At 41.4% G+C, this 27,887-nt stretch overlaps 1 protein-coding gene across 2 annotated transcripts in view; it reads left to right on the top strand.

Moving 5' to 3' along the window:
- prkg2 (protein kinase cGMP-dependent 2) overlaps positions 1-27,887 on the top strand; it is a 37,750-nt gene that overhangs the window by 5,379 nt on the left and 4,484 nt on the right. Inside the window, exons 3-18 of one of the 2 annotated variants that reach the window (XM_086315463.1) lie at positions 2,927-3,093; positions 5,937-6,050; positions 8,449-8,554; positions 9,520-9,583; positions 13,945-14,022; positions 19,315-19,409; positions 20,408-20,476; positions 20,759-20,857; positions 21,567-21,717; positions 22,281-22,417; positions 24,326-24,415; positions 24,500-24,641; positions 25,851-26,014; positions 26,167-26,289; positions 26,532-26,594; positions 27,124-27,190. In XM_086315463.1, coding sequence (XP_086171589.1) covers positions 2,927-3,093; positions 5,937-6,050; positions 8,449-8,554; positions 9,520-9,583; positions 13,945-14,022; positions 19,315-19,409; positions 20,408-20,476; positions 20,759-20,857; positions 21,567-21,717; positions 22,281-22,417; positions 24,326-24,415; positions 24,500-24,641; positions 25,851-26,014; positions 26,167-26,289; positions 26,532-26,594; positions 27,124-27,190 — 1,729 coding nt within the window. The remainder of the gene's footprint in view (positions 1-2,926; positions 3,094-5,936; positions 6,051-8,448; positions 8,555-9,519; positions 9,584-13,944; positions 14,023-19,314; positions 19,410-20,407; positions 20,477-20,758; positions 20,858-21,566; positions 21,718-22,280; positions 22,418-24,325; positions 24,416-24,499; positions 24,642-25,850; positions 26,015-26,166; positions 26,290-26,531; positions 26,595-27,123; positions 27,191-27,887) is intronic. The other variant, XM_086315464.1, reaches the window with a different exon arrangement.

The raw sequence follows: 27,887 nt of genomic DNA, 5'->3' as shown, positions 1-27,887 counted from the left end.
TCAAACCCAACTGAGACCAACAACTAAAACGTGGGACCCAACTCACCCCCCCTCATGTGCCATCATTTACTGCACACATAAGTAGCTCAGGCACAAGCAAAACAACTTAAAAGGTCTTTTAATGAGCACATGAAGTGTTGGTAGATTTCCAGCATGAAAGTAAAATAGATTTTTGTCATCGTGAGTGTTCCTCAGATCGTACAAGCCGAACGCAGAGCTCTGCAGTGAATAAACAATAGCATGCAGTCTCCCTCCCTCTCAATGCGATCCTCATGTTTAAAACATGTGTCGCTAATAAGCCCAGCATGGATTATATAACCAAAACGAATGTAAATGAGGCCGTCTGGTACCCTCATGTAGGCAGGCTTTGATACGCAACACTTGTGTGAATGACGGTAACATGTTGGAGGGTAATGACACAGCTAGGTGGGAGGAAGGGATGTTGGCTGAAAAATAAAGGGCTGCATGTCAGCTGCTTTCTTTTTATGAAGCCCAGAGTGATAATTCATCACACACGATAAGGTGGATAAACAGACCACCCAGCTCTCGCACCGTGCGCCTCTCCGAGGTCCGACTCGCTCTCGTGATCTATAGTTAGCATTCAACCGTGCCTCCTAACCTTTTCACAGCTCCCCAAAGGAGATGATGTCTTCGCCGTATACATCCCCTCGCTGCAGCTGTTCACATGCACATCGGTGAACTTTGACAGCTCGTGATGATTTTATGTTTTCCCCAATTTTACTCGATCTGTTTTCAGGAGGGAGCCCCGGGGCTGCGAATACTCATCATTTCACAGGAGACAAAATATTTAAAATGTGGTGAGTAATGTAGATGTGGGAGTCCTGCCTGACGGATCAGTAACTCACCGTGAAAGTGTAATCAGTGGTGGGAGAAGGAAACTTCAGCAGAGCAAGTAAAGCAGCTCACTTAAAGTGACCCCATCCATGGCTGGTTATCTGTCCAAGTTACTTGGGTGTGGAGAGGCTGCAGAGACATCTCTTTGCAGAAATTAAGACCTGGTTACATTATAACAATAAAAATCCACAAACTTTGTTTAGTCAGATGTCACTTGAGATGATTTATTATCGCAGAACGATGCAGTCAAGGTTTGGCATCTTACCTTCTCTACAAACATGATACACATATGAACTGGAGAGTGATGAGCAAGTGGTGACTCGAGTGGTCTGGCAGAGCTAGTTTGCAATCTTTGGGTCGGTTTCATCAATAACTATTTTCTTTCTACACATGTCGCTGTGCAGACGTAAGCACCCATCACCGCAGACAGGAAGTTCATGCTTGTGCCAGCTGATTCCTGTTGTTGGCTGTAGATCAACAACAGGAATCCGCTGGCACAAGCATGAGGACGGAAAGAAAATAATTCCTATGTTAAAGTGATCACAACAAGGTTTTTGCATGACTACACGAGTCTTTTCCTTATCTGACTGCACTTACCCTCACATCATCAATCAGGCTAAGAGCCACACAAAGGTGGTTTTCAACTCAAGTCAATCCAGGGATTTCCAATCTAGACATGAGCACGTTCTCTCAGGTGATGTTTGCAGCATATGCAAAAAAGAAAGAAAGAAAGAAATGGGGCAGATGTTGAGGAGAAAATAAGTCAAATCAAAAGCTCACACTCTGCAGGAGTCTAATTTCAGTTTATTGCATCAAGAAAGCTGTAATGTTTTAAGCACATCTGCTCTTCAGATAATAACACGCACGGAGAGGATGTCCAGTCAAAACAGACACAGACACCAATTCATAGAAAAACAGCCACTCTAATATGTATATGAGTTTTTCATTAATATCATGTGCCTAAAAAACGAAAATAAATAAATATTTATTATTTATTCTTATACCTTTTCTATTTTTCATTTATGTTGTTTTTTCCCCTGGTTTGTTTGTTTATATGGGGACTTTTTGCACAACTGTCTGATGAAGAGTGGGTTTGCACCATGTGACCCGTCAGAAATGTGGACGGCATATTTTAAAAACAAAGATCAAACTATAAAATTAGAAAAATTTGAAGAGATTAAGCTCATAATAAAGAATGATGGCAACGCAGATTTTAAAGAAATAATTCCAACCTGTGAGTGAATTTAACTTGTGTACAAATTTCATATAAGGCTGGGAAACAGTTTTAGGCGCTTGTCACCATGTTAAGAGTTATGAAAATGTAAAAGTGCAAAAAGAAAATAACAGAATTTCTGCTAATATTCTAATCATTTCTTTTTGATGTTAATCAGAATTATTTTCCAAAGAACTGAGTGGTTGGTTCTACAGCATAAGAAAGCACTGAACCGCACTGAAAACACCAACATCTACCTTTGATGCTGGGGTGAGCGGGCCCTCTGAGGAAAACTACTCTCACCGTAGAATCTTTTTACAGCATTTAAATGTATATCAGACTCCAAATAACTGTCCATGAAAACAAAAGATCACATTGGTTAAATATATAAGAGCTGACTTTTATGGTTTTCAGTGTTTAAAGTATAATTTGTGGGATGAAACAGACACAGATGGAAAGGGGAGAAAGGAAAACGTGAAAACCAAGAAAGGAAGTGAAGAGACTCAAAGTCATCTCTCCACTGATAAGTAAAAGTTTCTTCTTTCTGTCTTTGCTTTTCTCCCGTGCAGTATTTACTTAATTCAAAATAAAGTGCAGGAGTAAAAGCAGCTGAAAGATGACTATAGTTTGGTTCCACTACTTTCACTCCTGAATCTCTCATCTCCTAAAAGAAGAACAAAAACACAAACGCAAACGTTTCCGAGTGATAAACAAAGCAGCGGGCCTGTAACTGCTCCTGCAGTCATGTTCACTCTTTCATATCTTACAGGGAACACAGACTGTGCTTTCTAATCTTCAAACAGCAACACTCGGTAAAGCTCGGTTCTCTAACTTTTCTCCTGTTGCTGTCTGTGACAGTGTAAAGAAGCTGCTGACAGATGCCCTCAACAAGAACCAATACCTGAAGAGGCTGGAGCTGCAGCAGATCAAAGACATGGTGGAGTGCATGTATGAGCACACTTACCAGCAGGGAGAGTACGTCATCAAGCAGGGAGAGCCTGGGAACCATCTGTTTGTCCTGGCAGGTACTTTCGCTTCCTGTCATCTTCTTAAGTTTGAAAGGAAAAATAAACTTCCTTCCACCGCTTGCTTCAGTTTACTGTTGCATGCTTATTCTTGTGGCACCGACGTTTGTGTAAGATGTCATATGACACATAATGCCCAATGAGAAGCCAGAGCAACATGTGAAGCCATGTGCTATGAGGAAGCAACAGTTTGCATCACCAGCTGGGCTGCGTTCAAGTTTTTTGACTCGTTTTCTTTTTGTTGGTGGTTTGTTATTAACCTGTTAGGTCACTCAAGTTTTGCACCAAAAGAAGCCCACTCTCTGTATGCATGCTTTTCAAACACAACAGGGTGAATATACAAGACGCTGTGGTGAGGTAGCAAATAACTTTGGAGGTTGTCCTGTTGCCCGTTATCGCATCCTTTTGAGGAGAAATGTTCACAGCAAAACGTTGAGCATCATTTTCAGGTTTGAACGTGCCCTTGCTAGAAGGCCTGGCTTTGATAAGGCTTTTGGATTAAAGGACATTTCTTGTTTCTCACTTGATTAAATCCTTGATTCCTCGCCTCACAGCTTAGTCCCTCCCACCAGTGATGCAAGCGGAGGAGGAGAGAGGGAAACAGGAGTCCAGGCAAAGGGCTTTTTAAAGCGATGTCAATTAACTGTGTTGTGCGGCACAGCTGCACCATCTGTGCTTTGTTTTTGTTAAAGCCTCAGATGTCATGAAAATGGATATATGGAGGGCTACTTTTGAAAGTTACAATTTGACTTTTAATGTACAGATTTCACACATGCACAAACGATGAAGGGCAGAAAGTTTGATCATCCAATTAGAAGCTACTTTAAGCTGCTCTTATTCACATGCAGGCGCCACAGTGGCCACATATACATGTGCTGGATGCCCTTCCAGACAGGGAAATGAAAGGCACCTGCATGAGGGACATTGTGCATCCTCCTTGGGTAACGCGCCACCATTTCTTCAGACATTTGTTTTGCTTTTGTTGGGGCTGATTCTGGGAATTTTTTTCCCAGTTATTTTGCTGCTCTTTGTCAGTGTTTTTCTAACCTGAAATGCATTCACTTAGTGTTAATTACATGTGGTTTCTCTTAGGAACTGAAGGGAAACCAGTAAAAAGCTTTTTCACTTCTCCAAAGAATAACACAGAAATAAATGGATTTGCGGAACATTTAACACAAGTGCAGACAGCAGATCCCACTTGGGAGTCTTCTGCTTACATTTTTTCTCACTCGTGTTAATAAAGGAGAGAAATGTGTTTTCTCGTTGGGAACAGGCAGCGATTACAAAACTCAGAGGTCATGAATTTGGCCTCGGTGTAGTCGAGGTTGGTGAGATGTCCAAAGTGTAACAAGGCTTGGGTTTTATAAAACACCACCCGATGAGTGTGTTGAAACAATAGGGGTAGGGTTAGGGGGGTTAGGGTTAGGGTTTGTATTTCTCGTACTTTCTTGAGTGAAGAGTACGGAGGGATGCACTGATTTATCAGTTCAGCGCTACAGACCAAAATCTCGTTGGCTGTCGATGGCATAACGGCAAATATTTCAGTCAGTAAATGTGGCTAATTTTCATCAATTTAATTGCTCAAAGAAAAGACTTCATTTATTTAATGAAAATTTCTCTGTTTCCCTTAAAAAGAGGCGAGGAATGAAAATAAATAAATAAATAACTGCACCGGCTTCTGGTAAATTTTTCTCTAAATCATCAGCGTCAGCCACGATAATCAGATGGCTGCACCTTCCTGAGCCAGGTTCACTTGGAGGATTCTTCCTGTTAGAAGGGAGTTCTTCCTTCCCACGTTTGCCAAGTGCTTGCTCAGAGGAGGTCATGTAATCGTTGGGGTTTTCTCTGTATTATTGTAGGGTCTCTACCTTTCAATATAGCGCACCTCGAGGAAACTGCTGCTGTGATTTGTTGCTATATAAATAAAACTGAAGTGAACTGAATTAATGTAGCTGGTGTGATGTATTCATGGCAGGAGAGAGAAAAAGTTCATTTTGGAAGGACATTGAGTGAAATGCACTATAACCCACTACGTCTTTATTTTTAATACATTCACAGTTACCCACCCTCCCCTCATCTTTTCTTTCTTATTCATTTAGATGTATTCATGTATTAATAAATTCAGTTTATATTTGGTTGTAACCAGGCAACTAAGTGTATTTTTAAAAGACCACGCGGCCTCAGAGCAATGGTCTGTCCTCTGCCAGTAACTGACATTTGCTCGTCAGAGACAACGTAAGTATTTCTTCTGCCGTCTGGTGTTAAAGTGATGTCTCACCCTGGGCAGGAAACCGCATCAAAATTCAGTGATTACAGAGTCCTGGTTTGTTGATCTGCTGAGCTCTGACGTTTCAGCACCTGAGCTAAATCGACACAGCGTTTGTTTTGTGCTGTGAAGAGTTACCAAAACAGCTCTGATGAATAATTATTCATCATCAGAGGTTTTAAATACTCACGCAGACATCAGCAGCTGCTAATTATAATGACTAAAGAACTCTTCTTTAATCATGATTTGTGCTACAATTTCTATTATAGTGGAGATGAAAAAGAAGGGACATTTGTGGGGTTTCTGGTCTCATATGCAGATTTAGAAATTTAATGGAAATGTTCTCTCTTCCTGATAAATCTGAGAAGCAGCATATTAAAGAGGCACGTCTGCCAGGTGAAATCCTGAAAAGCACACAAACCTAATGAAGCTTCACCCAGACGATATTACCGTGACCTTAATGAATGAAGTGAGATGTAAAAGTCACTCAGTTAGCTCCTGATATGTTCATCGTCTGTGTCCTAAATTTGGGGTTTAAAAATTTAACCTATTGATTGTCCTTGTTTCATATTTGCAGATGGGAAGCTGGATGTGTTTCAGCATAACAAACTGATCACATCGATAATGGTGTGGACTGCGTTTGGGGAGTTAGCCATTCTGTACAACTGCACGCGGACCGCATCAGTGCGAGGTAAAGGCAAATCTGTTTTAGAGTCATACAGCTTTTTCCCACTAAAATCAATGCAAACTGGTTCTGGATGATCACCTTTACCTTCCAGTGAAAGCCTTCTGCCCTGATGGTTTCGTGCAGCTGATGATGCACTCGGGGTTACTGAATGGTTCAGTGACCAGAAAAGTGATTCACACATCTTGTGATCTCAAGCCAGCTGAACACCTGAAGATTTTGCACCAGCACCACAAAAACATCAAACCAGGGAATGTCTGTGTTTTATTCATCCTTTCAGAGATCCACAGACAAGACAAGGATTAATGTCAAGGAGCACTTAAGCTGCTGTTTTATGTTTTATGCTCTATTTTCTTCCTTTAATGTACGACTTCTCATAAAATTCTTTGTCAACAAACAGGAGAAAAATCTAAGAAGTAAGTAAGTATTTTCTGCACAGCTGGATCTAATGTGGCTGTGCATCCATAATTCTTTTTGCTTGTTTTGAATTTGTACAGTAGAGAGTGAAACTACATCAGAGCTCAGTGTGTTTAGGACGCTTTTTTTAAGGTTGAAACACACTGAGTACCCCAGGGTTTGAATCACCCGCGACCCACGCAGCAGACAAAATCAAACACCAAATGTAACGCAAGCCTAATGCCCAGTGTCCCATTTCCTCCTTTTTCCAGACTGTACCTTTACATGCAGCGTCGCAGTGTTCCAGTTTAAAAGTTTATCATCAGGTTACACATACGGAGCAGAACTAGCAGAGCTCTGATAGTGGGACAGGAAAGAAGTAGGAAATCCGAAAGCCCATTGAAGACTGTCAATTCTATTCTGTGTTTAAGTTTAATACAACAATGGTCTCTGGCAGTTATTCGTCTTTGAAGAAGGCCTTGGGCATGACAGCCATGAATATATTATGAAATCTGATTAATGTGTTTCAAGATGGCACCTTGTTGTTTCCGGTGAAAGCTGCTCACTGAGCATAAATGAAAAAAAAAATGGCTCTGGGATTTTTAATTCCTAGGTGACCGAAATAATCCACTGATATCCCCAAAACTTGTTGAGCAGATGTTAAAAAGATGAAGAAGAACACTGAGGTTTGGATAAAAAGTGAAAAAGATCAGGGAAAATACGGCCCTTTACATTTGGCAGGAAAGTGAAAGGGACGTTTGATCCTCCACACTCCTCGTTAAATTCTTTAAAGAGTAGAATTGAACCAACAACCTTCTTGCTGAGAGGCAGCAGTGCTAACCGCTGCAACACCACACTGCTCTAACATCTATAGTTACTGTCCAGACGCCGCAGATGTGTCATTGCTGAACAGGGAGACGCGACCCTGTGGGAAGCGTGTCTGTGTGTGTGGAGTGGACGTTGTATGGCTGTGTGATCTCAGTGACGTCACGTTTAAAGAAAGCGTCAGGCACATGTATTAAAAGATTAAAGACGTGTGTGTTTGAATTGTTAAAACAACTGCTGTGATCCAGACATTTAGCCTCACACATCAAATTTAACCAGATTTTTGCCGTGACGCCTGTGACATGACTCTGTGCTCAGCTCAGAATCTTACAGGCGAGGTTTAAATTCTAATAACTGTCCCTTTTCTCGATGAGGGGTTCCTGTCCTTATTCCTGGACTTCTGCTGAGAGCACAGGCAGACAATAAAGCATTATATGAGTAGAAGAAACAAAAAAGAAATAATCGATATGTCGATGCATATCGCTTTGACGTTGCATTTGTGAAACTTCCAGAATGACGTCAATAACAAAAGAATCAGGAGTGACCTCCGTCCGAGTTTCAGGCTTCTTAAAACGCTGAGCAGAAGAACCTGGATGGGAAGCAAACACGCGTCAGCGCGGTTGTGTTGACAGAGGCTTTACATGACAGCCGCAGCTTTTCGTGCTGATTGGTTTTTGTCTTCTTGGCATTTGGAAAGTGCATACCATGTAGTATGTGAGTGCTCTTTGTCTCAGTTTGTATATTTAACCAAGTAAATTGACTGCTGGTCCTTGGGGGAAGGGGGCCAAAATGACCTCAATATTCAGGGTGCACTGGAAAACCCCTGACAGTTTGACAAGCCTCTCAGCGGTTTTCCGTGATAACAGATGAAGCAGATAAAGAGCAGCTCTTTCTTTGCTACTGGTTCATGTCAAACCTTCACAGCTACTTCCTCCTTTTACCAACAGAGGCCCGCCTCAGAGTTTCTGTTGATTTGAAGTGACTCAGCATCAAGATAAAGGACAGATTACAGTGTTTTTCTCACCTCCTTTGTCCATTTGGAAAAACAAAGCATTTTCATGTGTCTAATGACAAGGTGCTGTGAGTTTTCCAGCATGGCTGTTATCAGCACACGCTGCTTTTAAACCAGCTGTCAGTCAGCTGTCATGTAGTGGTACTGATGCATGTTGTGTTGCTTCTACAGCTGTGAACAAAGTGAGGACGTGGGTTTTGGATCGGGAAGTTTTCCAGAACATTATGAGGAGGACGGCCGAGACACGACACGAACAGTATCGCAACTTCCTCCGAAGGTTAGCTTCAAGTCCACTAAGACTGTCCAACAAAAACTCCTGACACCAATAAAATGATCAAATGAGACATTTAACAGACATATGAATACAAGATGTCCGGTGGTGTTGGTGCGGTCAGAGCAATAGCAAGAGCAGCTTCACTTTACTCCTCATGAATAGGTTCTTCACCCCGTGGTGTCACATTTTACATCTTTTTCACAACTTTTTTCCAGCATGCAGGAACAAAGCTGTCTATTTCAACCCCAAACAGGACCGTTTTCCACACCTAACCAAATATTTTTAGTGCCAAACTATGTCCAAACTGGGACCTATTTTGCTCATTCCCAGCTCAGTGTTTTTATTCTTGGAGTCTACTAGAATAGCTGTGCATGATTCACAGTTCAAAATAATCCTTTTACGTAATACTGGTGCTCGATGCAGCCCTTTAGATCAACAACAACAACAAACTGTTTCTGCTTTCTTCTCATCTTTCTTTAGGAAGCTTAGCTTTCTTATCTTGGCTTTCTTCTGATTGGTTGCCCCTCCCAAAATAAAGACTTTAACAGTGGGAGGGTGGGGTGTGTACCTGACGTGACCACATTAGGTAAAACACCTCTCGCCGAGGGCCAAAACTATAAGAAACATCCTGTGATTTGTGCCACCGCCACCCGTCTTGCCTCCTTGTGCAGACATTTTCTGTCTTTGCCTTTGGGGTCCAGTGTTGTCAAGACAACACCAAAGACGGTTTGTGGGTCAGTGAGGAAGGTTTGCTTCAGGTCATGATAAAATGCTACGCAAGTGTATTTTATCATCAAAACTGGGTCACAGGATCTAAGTCAATACCACGAGACATTAAACAAATGATCGATTTGTTGCACTGTCTGAAACTGGTGTCCTGTGACACAGGAAACCAGGTTCTGCATAATAACATGTAGTGATTTGTTTTAACAATGTAATGCCTGTTTTTTCTTTTTCTTTTGCGTCAGTGTTTCACTTTTGGCTAATCTACCAGACGACAAGCTAAGCAAAATAGTGGACTGCCTGGAGGTGGTAAGTTATTCTGTCAAATTATCTTTATTTCTCCTGACTTTTCATTGTATTGCCTCAGTATTGCACAACCTTCTGGCAGCTCGTGGGAGCCCCAGCTTTGCAGATAGCTGCTGTCAAAATATCATTACCATTTGGCCATATACCATTACTGCATGTCAGCATATTCGTTCTGCCGCCAGTTGCAAGACCTCACAAATTACCTTGTTGATGAACAGAGCCGATATTATTGCTGTCATCGCTGGGTGCTGTATATTGTTACCATAATTATTTGACTAAGGCCCCAGAAACTGTTTATTCAAATGGGGGACGAGTGATTTCTTAAAGATGTGCGAGTGACAGGCTTTTGGTGTGAGACCATGAAGTGTGTGTAACTGTGTAAGCCGAAGCATGCAGGAGACCCGTGCATAGTCCGTTTTTTCTCCGTAAGCATTGCATTTCTGCAGCGCTTTCTCAGCTTCTTTTCACAATGGAAACTTCAAGGACGATCTTTGCGGTCGTCGCTCGTCCTGCTACGAGAATCTCCTTATTCAGTCATTTCTAATGGAGCTGATTCTGTTGCCTCTCAGGGGGGCAGCTGTAACCTAATAGCGGTGCAGATGTTCAGTGAGAATCCGGCAGATAGTATTGAAGCGTCTTGTCAAACAGTGGGGGAATGGAATTTGGTGTGTTTTGCATGTGAGTGTGTGAAGGGAGTAGTTGTTTTTAGGTCTCTCTGATGATTTTCAGTATGATCAGCTGGTTGGAATTTGAACTGGAAAGATTCAGTGACCAAAAAAAGTGGGTCTGTTGAAAGTAAAAACATAAAACAGCAACAAAAAGAATGTATCCTTTCATTCACTTGTGCGCCTGGCGTGCAACATCTTGTCATGTCATCACATGGATTGACAAGCCAACCCTGAAAGTTGCAGCCTGGAGTCGGAGCCTGAATGCTGAAGCCCAGCTCGGCTAACAAGCTCAGATTCAGATGCTTAAAATTTAAGCTCCAGTGTGAGCTGAAGAGACAAACTAACCAGATCCCACAGCAGGTGGCCCGACACTCAGCTCACCAAGGATGCAGAGCAGATGAAAACGCACTCGAAAAAAATCATGAAAAGGATTTCCAAGTGATTAAAGTGCTTTAATTTTAGCATTACACAATTCTGTTATTTCAACTTAATGTAGCTGAGTTGGATCAGCTTAATTAATCAATGACGAATCAATTTATTTACTGCAGTTGAGTCCAAGTTAATTTAAGTAAGTTGATTCAACCCATGTAAATGACATTAGTCCAACAAAAGTACTTAATGCTAATAGAAAGCCATTTATTATTGTGGAAATCCATGATTGTTTTAAGTTCATTTAAAGAGTTATTCTTTGGAGTGTTAACATGAAACTTTAATGGATTTATAACAGCTTTGGTATATCCGTCACTCCATCCATCCAGTCTCTTTCGCTTATTGTTATCAGGGTCGCCAGTGTATCGCAGGGCTAACACACAGAGACAGACAACATTTGCACTCAATTCACATCTCTGGGCAATTTAGACTTTTACACCAATTAACCTAACCCAACTGCATGTCTTTGGAGTGTGGCGTACCCAGAGAGAACCCATGGTCCCATGGCCAGTTGGTGGATTCTTGCTGTTAGCACTGGTGAAACGCCACTGCCGAGCTGTCACACCAGACAGTAAAAAAAAAATAAAATAAGAAAGCTATGATTACAAGGCTTGATGCAGAATTTTCTAAGTTTTTGTCCTTGACAGGTTAAACCACAAACACGTGATGTGCGTATGCTTTTCTGCCTCTTATAACTCCAGTGATTTTCCTGTGGTTTGAAATCTTGCGTGATCTTGTGATATCGCAGGTCCAGACAGTTAACCACTCTTGGAAGATTGCATCACTTCATCTCGACAAGAATAAATTTAACAAGTGTCAAGTTGTTGAATTTTGCAGATCATGTATGATTTAATTATGTTCACCATGGAAACATAAAATGATTTTGGTTATGCTTGGAGTGCAGGGGGTAAGCCGCCATCTATAGCACTGATTGCAGTCTGGAATAGTGGAGAGGCAGCAAAATCCTCATTTATTATTTAACTTAAGTATGGTGTTATTTAATAATTTATTTCAAAAGGCATGGGTGCCCCTTCTTTCATGCCCCACAAATACAGTGTCAGTCTGTGGGAAAGACCAAAAAAATCTCCTTCCGTCACTGTCGTGAACACTTTAGAAATCATGCACGAGTGTGCATATCATCACTGTTTCAACAGTTCTTTGAAATCAGCACGATGCGTTCAGGGGGCTGCACTGGGAAGCCTGTCCACGTGGGGGCTGCTAAAGACTAGAGTGATCCCTGTCACAGTGCATCTGCAACTTCAAGCATGGAGAAACATGCATTTTTAGTGTCTGCTGTTCCTCATTGACTGACTGGAAACAAACAGAATGACTGCACTCGAACTTAACTCAAACACAGCTGAGCACAAGTGGCTGTCTGCCACTGACCAAACCAGAAGTTAGTGTAAAGTAGGACAGAAGGGCATTTAATTGTTGGAGGTTAGAGGACTTTTCGTAAAGAGGCGTGCGTTTAAATTTGACAAGCTTAGTTGTCTGGTATAACAAACCTGAGACACAAGTCAAACGCCGTCGCTCATCTGCACCTCTACATCTTGATCCAGACAGTCTTTATAAACAAAGCCCTGGCATGTTGTCTCCGCTGTCACTGACGGGTGTTAAACTAGGCTCTCCTGAAGCGTAAACGGGGCGTAAACAGTCTCGGACGCTCAAGGAAAATGCCACTTGTGTCAAGAGTTTTGACAGTAAACACCCGGGAATGTTTACGCGTGGTTGCTTTGATTTGTTTGTTCACTTCTGGTCCTCTATAGTCAAATGGATTATAGCCGCGGACGGTTGTCTCAGCTGCAGGAACTTGGCCTCTGTCCCAGGCAACATTTCATCCTGGTCACCTTCATTCGTCGCGCTTCCCTTTCTTCACCTAAAAGCTTTAAAATGGAAGGCGATCTGCCAGCTCGCTGATTCAGCGGTCTGGTTTTAATGCTGCGGTTGGGATGCTTGAGATGTTGGTTTCAGAGAAACAGCGACTGACAGGATGAAGCGGAGGAATCTGTTTCTGGAAGAGAGCTGGCAGAACGTGCTGTACCTCAGTGTTTGACTCGAGAATTTCAGTGTCGCTCGGTTTTATGACGTTCCTAAAGTTAAACTCGGAAACAAGTCCAGCGTGATTTTAAGTCGCTGGAGCGTGTCATGATGACTGAACTACATAACAGCTTTTATTATATGATGTTTCTGATTGGCTGACTAATTGTCTTTTCACCCATGAGTAATGTTTGTAGTATTATGATAACACACTGATGCGGGACACGATCTGCACTACAGAGCAAGCAACAATGTATCACAATAGAACTCTAAGCAGGCTCTGTGTGTCCACCAGTGCAGATGATTTCCGCCTGTGGATGCCAAGTGGCAAAATAAATGTCCATGTGGGACTTGTGAGTCTACACTAGTCATCTGACACTATCCATCGATCATCTCACGATGCATCATGGGCCAATATTGCATCACCAATTCCAAATCTTGTTAATTAACTGGCGAAGTGGTAGAAACACAGTATTAGATCACAGAGAGCGCAGGTGTGTGTCCACCTGTCGGCCACCGAGTTTAGAGGGCCTGTTTTGTAGATTCAGTTATGTAACAAATGATTAGTCAGTGACTGATTTGTATTTGAAATTAATTGGAATTAATTGGAATATTGACTTTGTGTCAGCTGGACCTTTTTTACTGTCTGCATTGTATAGTCAGTTTATTATCTTAAAGCTCCATCCACATATAGATCTATTCACATCATATAATATAATAATTATATACACGTCATATTTTATCTAAATGATCACTTTAAACCAGTTTAATTGGAAAACATTTCTGTGGTCTCTGTGTAATCATAAACCTCAGTGCAATTTTTAAATCTGTGGCATTTTGAAAAGTTAATTTCAGCCCTCTCTGCGGAAAATATTTGTACCTCATTTCAAGCATTCATTTGAGGTTCATTCAGTGTTCATTTAAAACATGTGTCAAACACAAATTGGCTGACAAATTCATCCTAACTCAAGCCCCCATTAACAGACATTAAAAACATCATAATTAATATTTTTCTATTGACTTAATTTTCATTTTCCCCATGAGCCCTGAAAATCTCTGCTGAACAGCAGGCTGAGAGGCTCTGAATGACTGAGCGTCACTGACAGCTGCTCTCAGCCCGCAGGGCCCGGCTACCAGGAATCAGACCGGCTGCTCCAGTGATTAAATCAATGCAACGTCTCAGTTCTGACGGTTGTCCTCCCCCGATCTCACACCCTTCCTTCCCTTTAGGAATACTATGACAAAGGCGAGTACGTCATCCGAGAGGGAGAGGAGGGCAGCACCTTTTACATCATCGCACAAGGAAAGGTAACGTGTCTGTCGTTTGTTGAACAAGCTGCACGAACACAAAGCCACATGATTCAAAGATAATTTAGGGTTATGTTTAACCTAAACTTGCTTCTGACACCGATACACTATATATTAAGAAAAGATTTAGCCTTTGTGAAGTGAAGCCAGTTCAGAAGTGCTTTAAACCTGCATTCTTTCTACTGGCCAGCAGGGGGAGATTCTTTGGGGGTGTCTTATTGACAGCGATCGTGGCTCAAGAGTTGGTAGTTCGTCTGATAATCGGAAGGTTGCCGATTCGAGCCCCGGCTCGGACAGTCTCGGTCGTTGTGTCCTTGGGCAAGACACTTCACCTACCGCCTACTGGTGATGGCCAGAGGGGCCGATGGCGCGATATGGTAGCCTCGCCTCTGTCAGTCTGCCCCAGGGCAGCTGTGGCTACAACTGTAGCTGCCTCCACCAGTGTGTGAATGTGAGAGTGAATGAATAGTGGTATTGTAAAGCGCTTTGAGGTTTCTCGAAAAGCGCTATATAAATGCAATCCATTATTATCATTATTATTAGAAGTATTTGAGAAAACGATCCAACTTCTCACTTGATTCACGACCTTCGTAAACATTTTCTTGTTGAGTTCGTGGTCTCAGTTACTAGTTGTAAGTCTTATTTATTACAGCCTGATCCTCCTTTTGCAAATTATGATTACAAATAGAGTCAAAGAGTCAAACAAATGGGGGCTTTGGAGCTTGGCTAACCTGTCATTCATAAGCTGTAAACTGGGATATGTTGACGCTAATAATAACCCGTCGTTCTCAAAAAGAAACAAGCCGTACATCCTCGCCCTCAGCAGTCATTTCTGTGGATATTTGCTTCATGACTGAGCAGGATGCTGCTGTTGTTGCAGTTTTGGAATAAACTAATCACCAAAACCAAACTAGATCATTTTTATGAATAGCATCAGTGCATTACTACTTTTACTTTAAGAATTATTAATCAAAAATAGTAAATGCTTTCTATGTTGCCAGTCAGTCTAACTTGTCATTCATAGTTTTTGCTATTATCAGTTATAAAAATATAAAACGCATGAGCTGCACTGCAGAGATTTCTGAGACATTTTCTGCAACAATAGCACTCATTAGGGACACCAGCCATAATCCTGTCTTCCAACAATAGAATAAATCCTCAAGTGCTTTGGTGAGATAAGACTACATGATGTCTCCATTGCACGGATCCGGATGCTGCTCCCGTATTTGCAGCAAAAGCTCTTGTTACTCAGCCTGAGTGCCAAACAGCTGCTCGAGCACCGCTCGACTCTCAAAGCTTTGCAGGACGTTGCTTCAATCTGGTTTCCACAAATGAAAACGACGCTGCATACAGCAGTGTTTTATAGTAAGCACATCTCCAACAAAAGAAAGAGGAGCATCTTGGTAATATACCTGCCTCATATCGCGTTTAACGTTTAATCATTAAGAGAGAAAATGTCCAAAAGACAAGATAAAACACACACAGAATAAGTGTCTTCCCTCAGTAACAGTCCAATATGTCGACCAGTATGTTGACCAAACTGTACGTGAGTCTGGGGAGTTGTAGGGCTATGACTCACCCGCCAGTCTGTCTGATAAGTCGGGAACCCGACACCAGAGCTGTCCACGGGGACTCTCAAAATGCCATTATGAGCTGATCCGAGACTGCAGCTCTTCAGCGCTAAGCTAACCAAACCAAACCAAAGAGAGACACATGTTGTTTGGAAAGAAGGGGGCTAATACAGGAAATGCCCCCCACCCCTCCTCTTTGTAACCCCCCCAAACGAGGGTAGAAATAACATCTGAGAGTGCCTGCCATCAGGAAAAACAGGGAAGTAAAGGTCAGTGGGGTCAAATGGGACACTTAGCTAAAGCACGCTTTGACCATAACGGCTGTGATGTAATTGTGGCATTTTTTCGGCACCACGATGCCACCAGTGGGATGCTTGACCTCGGCCAGGGTGGGCCGCTGGTTTTCAGTGCTTCACAAATTACTGAAAGGTTTGACAACTCTCAGGCTGCAGGTGTGGAATGGTGGAAGCCTGCAGCTCGAGCAGGCAACAGTTTGAAGAGGAAAATCAGAGACGTCTGATATGCAAATAATGCTTCTATTCAAACAGCAAGTCAGGAAAGCATAAAGTACTTCAACACCACCACATCACACTGGGCCCATCATGTTCCATGTTAAGTACACTACTCCTTAAAAGCACATTTGTGTATGCACTGTAACATTAAATTAATAGTTAATGTAATCTTCGTTATAATTCGTTCAGTTTGAGGGCCTGCTTTCACCAAACATCACTTCTGTGTAAAAGAAATAGGAGAAAAACCAGGCCATGTGTCACACAGTCGTCTAGGTGAGATGAGGGGAAATCCAAAACAATTTCGAAGAAATTGTTGTGTTAAAGCTACGTAGCTACCAGCTTCCCCCCCCGGACACCTCATCCAGCTCTGCCAGAAGTGAAGGGACAGAACAGACAGGTTCTCATCTGGAAGCTTCATTAAAGGCCATGGAGGCCTGACTGTGTGGATTTATGAAGAGAGTACTGCAGGACTGTGTCAATGTCTTCTACAGAAAAAATGTTGAGTTTCAGACTATTTTATTTTTTTGAACAAAACAGGTTTGTTAAAAGTCTCTGCCCGTTTAACAAACCTAGAGGGGAGGAGAGAGGATTTTAAAAACGGGTCTGTCTATGCCCACATAGACGTCGCTTTAAAAATCATGCCTGATTATACAAAATGTTAATCAGTAACTGTCATGATCCTGGGTCCTTTTGACCCAGCGTTTTGTGTTTTCTCTTCGCGATTTTGGTTCTGTTCTTCCTCTGGTTAGTGTTTACTCTGTTCTGCCCGTGTGTTCCTGTATCTAGTCCGCGTTTCTTAGTTTGTGTCCTTTCATGTGTAAGTTCCTGTTTTATTGTGAAGGTCTGTGTCTTATGTGAGTGTTTTCAGTTTGCCTCCCTAGTCTCGTCATGTTAATTACTCCCAGCTGTGTCCCCACCTGTATGTAATGCCCCTGTGTTCTCTGAGTGTATTTAAGTTGTGTCTTCTGTCATAGTAGTTGCTGGTTCGTCTGTGTTGTTTCCCCTCGGTCTCCCTGCGTCTTCCCGTATGTATTTCCCCGGCCCTCCCTGCATCCTCGTTTCTGGTTTGTGTTATTAGTTCTACCCAGTTTAGGTTTTCCTGTTTCATGGTACCCACACCGTTGCTGTTTGTATTTTCGGTTGTCAAATAAACACTCATCTGCACCAGAGCTGCCGCATTTTGGGTCCTATTTCAACTCCACACGGCTTGCCCCGCAAACCGTGACAGTAACTTATCTACGACATTTCGGATTATGTACTATTAGAGAAGACTTTAAACTAAACTCAAACATTTGGAAGGCTGTTTCAGTTCTTTAGCATTTTATGTTTTTGTAGTGCTTTAAAAAAAATTTGAGAAAATTAAAAGCGTCTGTAGGAGGTGAAGAGATGAACATCCAGCATCCAGACGTCTGATATGCAAATAATGCTTCTATTCAAACAGCAAGTCAGGAAAGCATAAAGTACTTCAACACCACCACATCACACTGGGCCCATCATGTTCCATTTGGTATAATTAAGTACACTCCTTAAAAGCACATTTGTGTACGCACTGTAACATTAAATTAATAGTTAATGTAATCATTCATTATAATTCAATTCAATTTTATTTATATAGCGCCAAATCACAACAAAAGTCGCCTCAAGGCGCTTCATAGATACAGAGAAAAACCCAACAATCATATGACCCCCTATGAGCAAGCACTTTGGCGACAGTGGGAAGGAAAAACTCCCTTTTAACAGGAAGAAACCTCCGGCAGAACCAGGCTCAGGGAGGGGCGGGGCCATCTGCTGCGACCGGTTGGGGTGAGAGAAGGAAGACAGGATAAAGACATGCTTTGGAAGAGAGACAGAGATTAATAACAGATATGATTCAATGCAGAGAGGTCTGTTAATACATAGTGAGTGAGAAAGGTGACTGGAAAGGTAAAACTCAGTGCATCATGGGAATCCCCCGGCAGCCTACGTCTATTGCAGCATAACTAAGGGAGGATTCAGGGTCACCTGGTCCAGCCCTAACTATATGCTTTAGCAAAAAGGAAAGTTTGAAGCCTAATCTTGAAAGTAGAGATAGTGTCTGTCTCCCGAATCCAAACTGGAAGCTGGTTCCACAGAAGAGGGGCCTGAAAACTGAAGGCTCTCCCTCCCATTCTACTTTTAAATACTCTAGGAACAACAAGTAGGCCTGCAGAGCGAGAGCGAAGTGCTCTAATAGGGTGATATGGTACTACAAGGTCATTAAGATAAGATGGGGCCTGATTATTTAAGACCTTGTATGTGAGGAGCAGGATTTTGAATTCAATTCTGGATTTAACAGGAAGCCAATGAAGGGAAGCCAAAACAGGAGAAATATGCTCTCTCTTTCTAGTCCCTGTCAGGACTCTTGCTGCAGCATTTTGGATTAGCTGAAGGCTTTTCAGTGAGTTTTTTGGACATCCTGATAATAATGAATTACAGTCGTCCAGCCTGGAAGTAATAAATTCGTTCAGTTTGAGGGCCTGCTTTCACCAAACATCACTTCTGTGTAAAAAAAATAGGAGAAAAACCAGGCCATGGGTCACACAGTCGTCTAGGTGAGATAAGGGGAAATCCAAAACAATTTTGAAGAAATTGTTGTGTTAAAGCTACGTAGCTACCAGCTCCCCATCCAGCTCTGCCAGAAGTGGAGGGACACCAAGGCCTTCTCAGGCTAGCAAAGAGATCTAATCTGTCCTGCAAACTGGACAAACTAGATTGAACCGAAGTAGCAAGAGAAAAAGAACAGCGATACATCATCGTCTGACAGACAGACAGGTTCTCATCTGGAAGCTTCATTAAAGGCCATGGAGGCCTGACTGTGTGGATTTATGAAGAGAGTACTGCAGACTGTGTCAATGTCTTCTATTTAATTTTTTTGAAGAAAACAGGTTTGTTAAAAGTCTCTGCCTGTTTAACAAACCTAGAGGGGAGGAGAGAGGATTTTAAAAACGGGTCCACGTAGACGTCGCTTTAAAAATCATGCCTGATTATCCAAAATGTTAATCAGTAACTGTTATCTACGACATTTCAGATTATGTACTATTAGAGAAGACTTTAAACTAACCTCAAACATTTGGAAGGTTGTTTCAGTTCTTTAGCATTTTATGTTTTTATAGTGCTTTAAAAAAATTAGAGAAAATCAAAGCGTCTGTAGGAGGTGAAGAGATGAACATCCAGCAAACTGTCTTGTGCAGGTGAAAGTGACCCAGACCACCGAGGCCCACAAGCTGCCACAGATCATCAACACGCTGCAGAAGGGAGACTACTTTGGAGAAAAAGCACTTATAAGGTAAAATACAGCAACAGTCAGGTCATGTCAACAAAAGACTGAAATATTCAAACAGCGTCAGGGGATTGTTGTGGACTGGTGCTATATAGATGAATATTAAAGGTAAGGATTGGGAGGTAACACAACGCAGCACCTGCTTCAATACCGAGACCAATGCTAGGATAACATAGTGCAAAACAATTAATTAGTGAATATAGACAAAATCTGAAAAATGAACCAACCACAGCTTTGGAAATCATGTGGAGCCCTCTTCGATGCATCATAAACAAACAAGGACCAGCTCACTCTCTCTGTGTTTTTAAGGGAAGGGTTTTGTTTTTGTTTTCTTTTATATGTAAGAACTAATTAGGCAGCTCATTCTTTTGTCTTTAAAGCCATAACACATAAAAAAGAAAGAAAAAGAAATGTGACATGATATTTGGATGCAAACTATGTGATGTTTAGAATCTCCTTATGCCAGTATCATTTCCTAAATGTTGCAGCAATAAACAAAGATAGTAGAAATTAAAAACATGTTTTGAAAACCATTTTAAAAAGTATTATATGAAAGTTTGATCTTATTTGACCTTGTAGATGAGGTCAGAGGTCCAAAGTAACGTGATATTTCAGATCCCAGACATCATTCCCGATATGTTGTCAATACAAACAATGGCAGTAAGAAACATAGTTTTAAGTGGCTTTATAGCACCCTCAGATCAATCTACTGACCTTAAAAGTCTGACATGATATTTTAAATCTTTATACTTTAAAGGCTCTTTGTCAACTTTCCACCGATAAATCTGTAACCATGAATAACTTTTTATTCACTAAATTTTAGTGAATTGTTTATCAGAATGATTTAAAAATGTTTCAAGTTTTGTATTCACAGAAAAAACACACAAAAGCATAATGTGGGCAGAGGTAGAAATAGCTTCATAATGCTAAATTCACAATGAAAACAGTTGTAAAATGTACAGTTGTCTTAGTTTTTGTGTGCATGTGATTCACATCTCTTTCAGTGACGACGTCAGGTCTGCCAATATCATTGCTGATGAGAACGGGGTGGAGTGCCTCGTCATCGACAGAGAGTGAGTATTGAGATTTAAAATAATGCCTAAAAGGTTGTAAAAGACATGCTTTTGTTCACCCGATAATGACTCTGAACAAAGACGCCAGTCTATGATGAAGAACAAAGCTGTACTCTGATACATTTCAGCCGGTGTCAACATTTTCTTTTTCCAGACGTTTTCCCACAAAAATTCATTCGTTATCTCACCGTGTTCGATCGCTATCAGTGATCTGAGTTCAGATTTGGAATCAGCCAACATTCCAGTGGTTCGTTTGCTAATGTGCCGATGTCTTTTTTCTAGGACATTTGATCAGACGGTGGGCACCTTCAATGAGCTGCAGAAGTACCTCCAAGGGTACGTGGCAACACTCGATCGCGACGACAAGAAGAGACATGCCAAGTAGGTGCAGCACCCGATGTTCACGACAGTGAACAAAAATGTTCTGAGCATGGAAAAAGAAATGGGTTGCATTACAGAGAAATGACTACTTATTGCAAAACAAACTGCACATCACTGCAATGTTTAATTATTCTCAGCTTCTGGGTTGATACAATGTCTGCAGGTTGTTAAGTTTTTGTGTTGCAAAGGAGATTCACGTTATAGTTTTTTTCATGCTTAGATTTTTTTACCTCTTGTTTCAGTTTAGCTGTTTTTACCAAGTTAAAGTAGAAACGTGACACACCATCCTTCTTATCCGGGGTATTTAACGAGTACTGAAAACCTTCTGTTCTTACTGCATCCACATCGAACTTTTCCACTTCTATCAACGACTCTGTGAGCTTTACACATTCATCCCTTTTCAAACACACTTTACGGATAATACAGCGAGGAGAAGACTCGCTCAAAATTCTGATGAAAACATAAGCTGGTGTTCGCCATCTGAGGCACTCGTCTGTTAGCTGTTTTTTCTCTGTTAAAGTTTTCGTTGGCTCACTTGTCAGCAGATGAAATGTTCAAATATTCACTTAAATTGTAATAAATTATGATTTGAAAGATACAGATGTGAAAACTCCACTCACAGATGTACAGTAGTTATGATCTACTGCTTCTCTTGCTAAATGTTTAGGTTAAGGTAGACACTCTGTTTTTGTCTGTGTCTTCCATCCAGGAGGTCTGTGTCACGCCACCAAAGTCAGCCTCTGTCTCCTGACGTCATCCAGCTGAAGGAACTGGTTTCCGAATTCTCTTCATCCAGGCCCTTTGATCACCTGGAGGTCATTGCTACCCTTGGGGTCGGCGGGTTTGGACGAGTAGAACTGGTAAGAGCTGACCTTTGGTGAGTTTGAGAATCTTCCAGCATTCAGTTTGTCTGCAGTAACTGAAAAAATGCAATCTGTTGGATTGAGAATGCCTACTGAAGAATATCCTATTTCTTTTTGGGGTTATTATCCATGAGCGCTGCGCAACCGGTTTTGCAGCATTTGGTTGAATCTTTGCAGAGAGTGTAGTCCTGCACACTCTTCATCCTGCTGGTTGTATCAGCAGTAACACCATCAATAAACACTAGTAACCTCCACCATGTTCGATGGTTGATGCTCTTCTCCATCCTTTTCTCTTCCCATCATGTTAATCTTGGTTTCATCTTTGCAAAGAATCTTTTTTTCAGAATTGTGCAGGTTCTTTTAGATGTTTTCTGGCAAAATCTAATCTGACCTTCTTCATATAGAAATTATTATTTTGATAGTGCATCAATTTACTCTACTGAAAGTTCATTAGGACGGTGTTTTCATGGGTAGGAGTAAACTTAATGTTTACATGGGAACCATGCCTGCTGTTTGAGGTCTGTGCTGAGTCACACCCACCCTGTCATGTCCATCTGCAGGTGAAGGTGAAGACTGAGGATGTCACCTTTGCACTCAAGATCATCAAAAAGAAGCACGTGGTGGACAACAGGCAGGAAGAACACATCCACTCAGAGAGGAGGATCCTCGCGGAGGCTCGCTCGCCTTTCATAGTCAAGTGCGTCCTCTTGCCCAGCCTTGGAACTCATTTCCATTTTTTATCCTACATGATGAATCTCTGCTCCATTAGTCTGGGAACACAATGCTGCGCTTATTAGTTTTTGATGAGATCACCGTCGGGGACCTGAGCAGATTACATCTTCTCAGTGGGGTAGAATAGCAGGGGATATTGAGATGTCTGCTAAGAAAATGTGGTTATTTCTTATGAAATATTGCAACAGGAGCTTTTCTTTGTCTTTTGTGAGATTACGATGATCCGATTTCACCGTATGCAGTGGAACAGACTCTGATATTAAAGCCATTCTTCACCTTCTGTAACGCTCATCCAGCTAACCTCCTCTTCATACACTCTGTGTACCTATTTTATTCCTAATCTGTTTTCAAGACCGACGTCGGGTGATGTAAGACTTAAGGCTACGTACGGTGGCATTGTGGTGGAGTGGTTGACACCCACGCTGCAGTTTTAAGAGCCTTTAAGCTTAATGTTGAATCACGGATGTCGATCTAGGCTCCTATTTACACTAAAATCTGAAAACATTACTTCATATATTAAGCTAGAATTAATTCATTTATGTGATAATTACAGCTCGGGCGAAATTTAATAATTTAGGTGCCCTGCTTCCTGTTTATATTTTTTTGTATTTTTGTTGCTTTTCATGGGTAATCTAGCAGCCCTCTGCTAGACCGTCAATTTTATGTTACAGTCTAAACATATACAATGATTTTTGTGCAGTTTTAGCATCATTTATCAAACAGTTTTCAAGACATAATTTTTTGAAAAACGAGCCGTTGACCCACCTGATTTTCCCCACGTTGAAATCAAGGCAGTATCAAGAAAAGTCCAGCGCTCCTGCAAAGTCCAACATTTGAGTACCAGAGATGCGTTACTGTAATACTTTAATACTTTTTTCAAGTAATGAGTAAAGTAAGGGATTAGTATTGCAAAAAAAATTAGATTACCGTTACTTTCCCGTAAGCACGCTGCATTACTGCGTTACTAAATCGTGATTTTGTTTGTGAGAGTGTCTCGTGACAATGACGTTAAGCGCGTGCGACCATGCAGAGTTTAAAGCTTGGAAGTACTGACATTACTTTGATTCCGTAAAAAGTGACAAAAACATTAGCGTCCGCTGTTCACTCTGTGTGGGAAGAAAACTTATTTTTGCATAAAGTTAAAACTAATAAAACAAGTTTTCAAAAGAGACTTTTTCATTTGATTCAATTTTACATGATGGATTATGCAGAAAAACAGAATTTGGCTGAAAGGTCTATTGCTTCATTACTTATCCGGGTTGTGTATCATGTTTTCAAAAAGTAACTAAGTAATAAAGTAACTAATTACTTTTGAAAATAAGTAATCAGTAAAGGGATTACTTTTTTTTTGTTACTTTCTTGGAGAAGAGCACTGTTGACCACACACTAAAACAAACAAAAGAAAATTCACATTGTAAATGACAACTACTGATTATTTTGAATGTGATAGTTGAATTTAACAATACTGTTGTAAATATAGCATAAAGAATACTTTAATATAAAATTGTTGCCATTTTCATTCAACTTTCATGGCTGATTGAGCAAATATGACATGTTTAAAAACCAAAATATCAGTGGAGTCAAAATAGAATAAATACTAGATTTTCCGAATTATAACTCAGAAAGTGATTTGGTTAAATATGTGCAAATCTTTTAGACCTGAGAGTCTTAGCAGTTGTCTGCCCCTGATGGTTCTTTCACCAGCTGCACGTCTGGTTGTCTTCAGTCTCAAATATTGTCGGGTTCTTTATGAAACTGCGTCAACCACATAAATAAATCAAAGGAATAAAAAGACTAATGCTGATCTCAAATGATGATAAAATGGCATTTGTTGTATTTAAAGCTAAACTTGTTTGTGTTTCATTTTCTCCAGACTGTATCGCACATTCAAGGATAACAAATATGTGTACATGCTGCTGGAGGCCTGTCTGGGTGGAGAGGTCTGGAGTCTGCTCAGGGACAGGTAGGAGATGCCAACCATTGTCTGGAGCCACTGTCACAAAAGCTGCAAAAGGTTTTAATAGGATGTTTGGGTTTTGGTCTTCAGGGGCAGCTTTGATGAATCTGCTGCTAAATTCTGCATGGGCTGTGTCACGGAGGCTTTCGAGTACCTCCACCGGAAAGGTGTCCTCTACAGAGACCTGAAGCCTGAGAACCTCATTCTGGATTCTGAAGGATACATCAAACTGGTGAGATTAGTTCCAGAAAGTAAACGCATTTTGTCTCAGAACCATGAAAGAACAACACTTGTCAGCATGTTCCTCCCGCTTTGATGACCAGTGCATTTCTTATAGTTTGGAGTCATCAGGCTTAATCAAACTGTGTGTTTCCAGATTCCAGGATGCAACCGTTTTGGTCTTAACTCATTCACTGCCAGCCATTGGCAGTGAATGAGTTAAACCCATTGACTCATTCACTGCAATTGACGGCTATAGACGTCAATTGCAGTGAATGAGTTAATTGCGACCAAAAAAGTCTGTCAGGCACAACTAAACATTTCCTTTGGTCACACCTGTGTGTGCGCCTGACATTTGGCAGGTCTGTGAGCGTTTTGCTTTGTTTTTTTCCTCCACCCACGTTCTGCGTCATCCATTTAAATGCTGTGCAAATTGATGCAGCTAATTCCTCTGCTCTGCGGGTGCTGTGAGCTCTACCGTGCCCTGATCTGTGACTCACAGGTGCTTTTAGGGTTTGTGGCTTGAGTCACAAGTTTAGTGTTCTGCCGAGTATGTCATGTATTAGTGACATATGGTGAATTATTCACTAATATAAGAATGGGAGCATGGTAGCACAAGGGTTAGCAAGAAGGTCCTGGGTTCGACTTCTGGCCACTGTCTTAATAACGTGCACCAGTGCATGCAGTATGAAGTATAGTTTAAATAGTTTGGTAGTAAGCAATTAAAAGGGCTACTAAAAGAAAGGGGGAGCACTGTAACTACAATTTTAGTGGTTACTGGCACATTTACTGAAAGCAAATCAAACTTTGACAGCGTCACAACATTATAGCTTCATTACACATGAACATCACGTCTGCTGACCCAGCAGGGCAGTGAACAAATGCTATGACAAGCTAGTTATGGATACAGTAAGTAGGATGGATAAGAAAACAATGAATTAGGGAGAAATTCATGTCACATAACACATTTTTTGTTGATTGGTTTCTTTTTCATGTGTCTGATAAAACTGCTTAGACGTCAGGATGTTTTATGGCATCTAAGCAGACATAAGCAGCACAGTGGTTTCTTAAAGAGTAAGGCTTTTAATGTAGGCAGGTATTTTTGTGGAAAAGCCTTAAAGGCTCCCCAGAGGACTTTTAAAAGTTTCAACATTACTGTATACTTGTATGCTGACAGGCTGACAGTAAACATCTCTTTAAAGACTAAACTCTCCTTTTCCAGGTCGACTTTGGCTTTGCCAAGAAGATCAGATGTGGCCAGAAGACTTGGACCTTCTGTGGCACTCCAGAGTATGTGGCACCAGAGATCATCCTCAACAAAGGCCACAACTTCAGTGTGGATTTTTGGTCTTTGGGCATCCTGGTGTTTGAGCTTCTTACCGGCAGGTTAGAGCACGCGTTCTTCTGTGATTCCGATCTGCAGCAAGATCATCCTTTCACTCATCCACTTCACTCTGCCCACTGACCTGCAGTCATTTTTACACAAAGTACTGCTAAAAGCTTGCTGAATATCTGCCGATTTTTTCTTCACTCCACAGTCCTCCGTTCTCAGGAATTGACCAGATGATGACGTACACTTTCATCTTGAGAGGCATTGAGAAGATGGACTTCCCGAAGAAGATAACAAAGAGACCGGAGGACCTCATACGCAAGCTATGCAGGTACACACTCACATGCGCAGGCCGACATACCTGAAGCTTAAGTAGACACAAAATTCTCGATTCAGATTTTCAGGACAGAGTCTGATGATGGCTGATGTGCTCAGTATACCTGACACCCAGGTACATTAAACAGTTTTCTTCAAGCTCTGAACAACAGAGCAGGAAAACATAACCCAACCATCTTGGAACTAGCACAGTAATTTGGTGAAGAGTTAATTTCCTGACTTTGATCTGTTTTATAGGCGGAACCCCTCAGAGCGACTGGGTAATCTCAAAAATGGAATAACTGATATTAAGAAGCACAGGTAAGTAGGAACTGACTCATTTGTTGTGGATCTCAGCGGGAAGATTAGTTCCACAAATTAGCACTGATTGAACATTATGGATGAAGGCTCGTGGTTCATAGCCTTTACAATTAGATAATCACTGAACAGTGTGCAAGAGCAGTCGGATGCAAACATCGTCAAGGCTTATCAAATGATTGAACTTGCCACTTGCCTTTTTCCTTTACAAAGACAGCATGAGGCTACCGCATTACAGGAAACAATATATACTCATAATGCAGGGATTGATATGTTGTTCTTAAACGTGATGCTGACCTAGTTCTCATTTTCCATACTGAGCCAGGAATAGAAGTCAAAGTCCAAGTAAAATGTACAGAAAGAATTCTTGATCCAGAACAAGTGACATTTAACAACCACTCGAATCACTGTTCAAACTTTAAATTGGGACGTTTCCTACTTTGCGTTTGTTCTGACAGAGTCAAACTCATATATGTAAATGTGAGAAGATAAATACACTTACAGATGTGTGTTTTCTCTAATGTATCTGAAGGTGGTTTAATGGCTTCAACTGGGAGGGGCTGAAGGCAAGGACGTTACCATCGCCACTGAAAAGAGAAGTAAGCTGTGATCAAACTTGTAACTTGTAGTTCCACGTCATGACTGAAGCGTGATTAAACTTTCAGAACAAAATATCTGTTTGCTGTTTAAAGTGTGCAGGAGACCTGTAGGCATATTAGCCGGCTGAAACAATGATCGCGGGACTTTTTAAAAGTCAAGCGTCCCGACGTCACTTCGGCTGTCTCCGTCTCTCCTTTTGTTGTCTGAGCTGCACTTCAGTGTGAAGGCCGGGACAAAAGATAAAAGCAGCTACAGCAGACAGGATGAGGCAGCTCCCAGAGCAATTTGTCAGATTCACCACTTCATTTACACCAGCACCGCTGCCAATCTTTAGTTCACTTCTAGCTCTTTCTTCCAGCCTCCTCCTGTCTCTGTAAAATCTCTCAGGAACTTTGATGGAGTTCAGATTTATTTTTCATCCAGTTTCCATTTGTTCTGCTTTTCTTAATCTAGCAAGTGCTGATTGCTTGATTTCCCCAAAAATCTTACTGTAGTTGCTTATCTGACTTTAGCCAGTCAGTGTAGAGCCCGAGGAGCTTTCTTCCAGCACAGAAATACCTGTCCCACAGCAGGCATTTCTTCCTTCTTACCCTTACGTGTGTGTTATGAACGCACACCCAATGTCTTATAGCTCCTGTTGTGGAAAAATGGGCTTAATAAGGATAAAGGAGGTAACTGTCAGGTGAATTCTCAGCA

Source organism: Aulonocara sp. 'chitande type north' Nkhata Bay, linkage group LG12, assembly GCF_057382095.1.
Source record: "Aulonocara sp. 'chitande type north' Nkhata Bay isolate Kocher_YH1m ecotype deep benthic linkage group LG12, A_spYH_male_GT1.1, whole genome shotgun sequence".
Lineage (NCBI taxonomy): Eukaryota > Metazoa > Chordata > Actinopteri > Cichliformes > Cichlidae > Aulonocara > Aulonocara sp. 'chitande type north' Nkhata Bay.
Note: the sequence above shows the minus strand (reverse complement) of the source record. Positions and strands in the feature narration are given on the sequence as shown.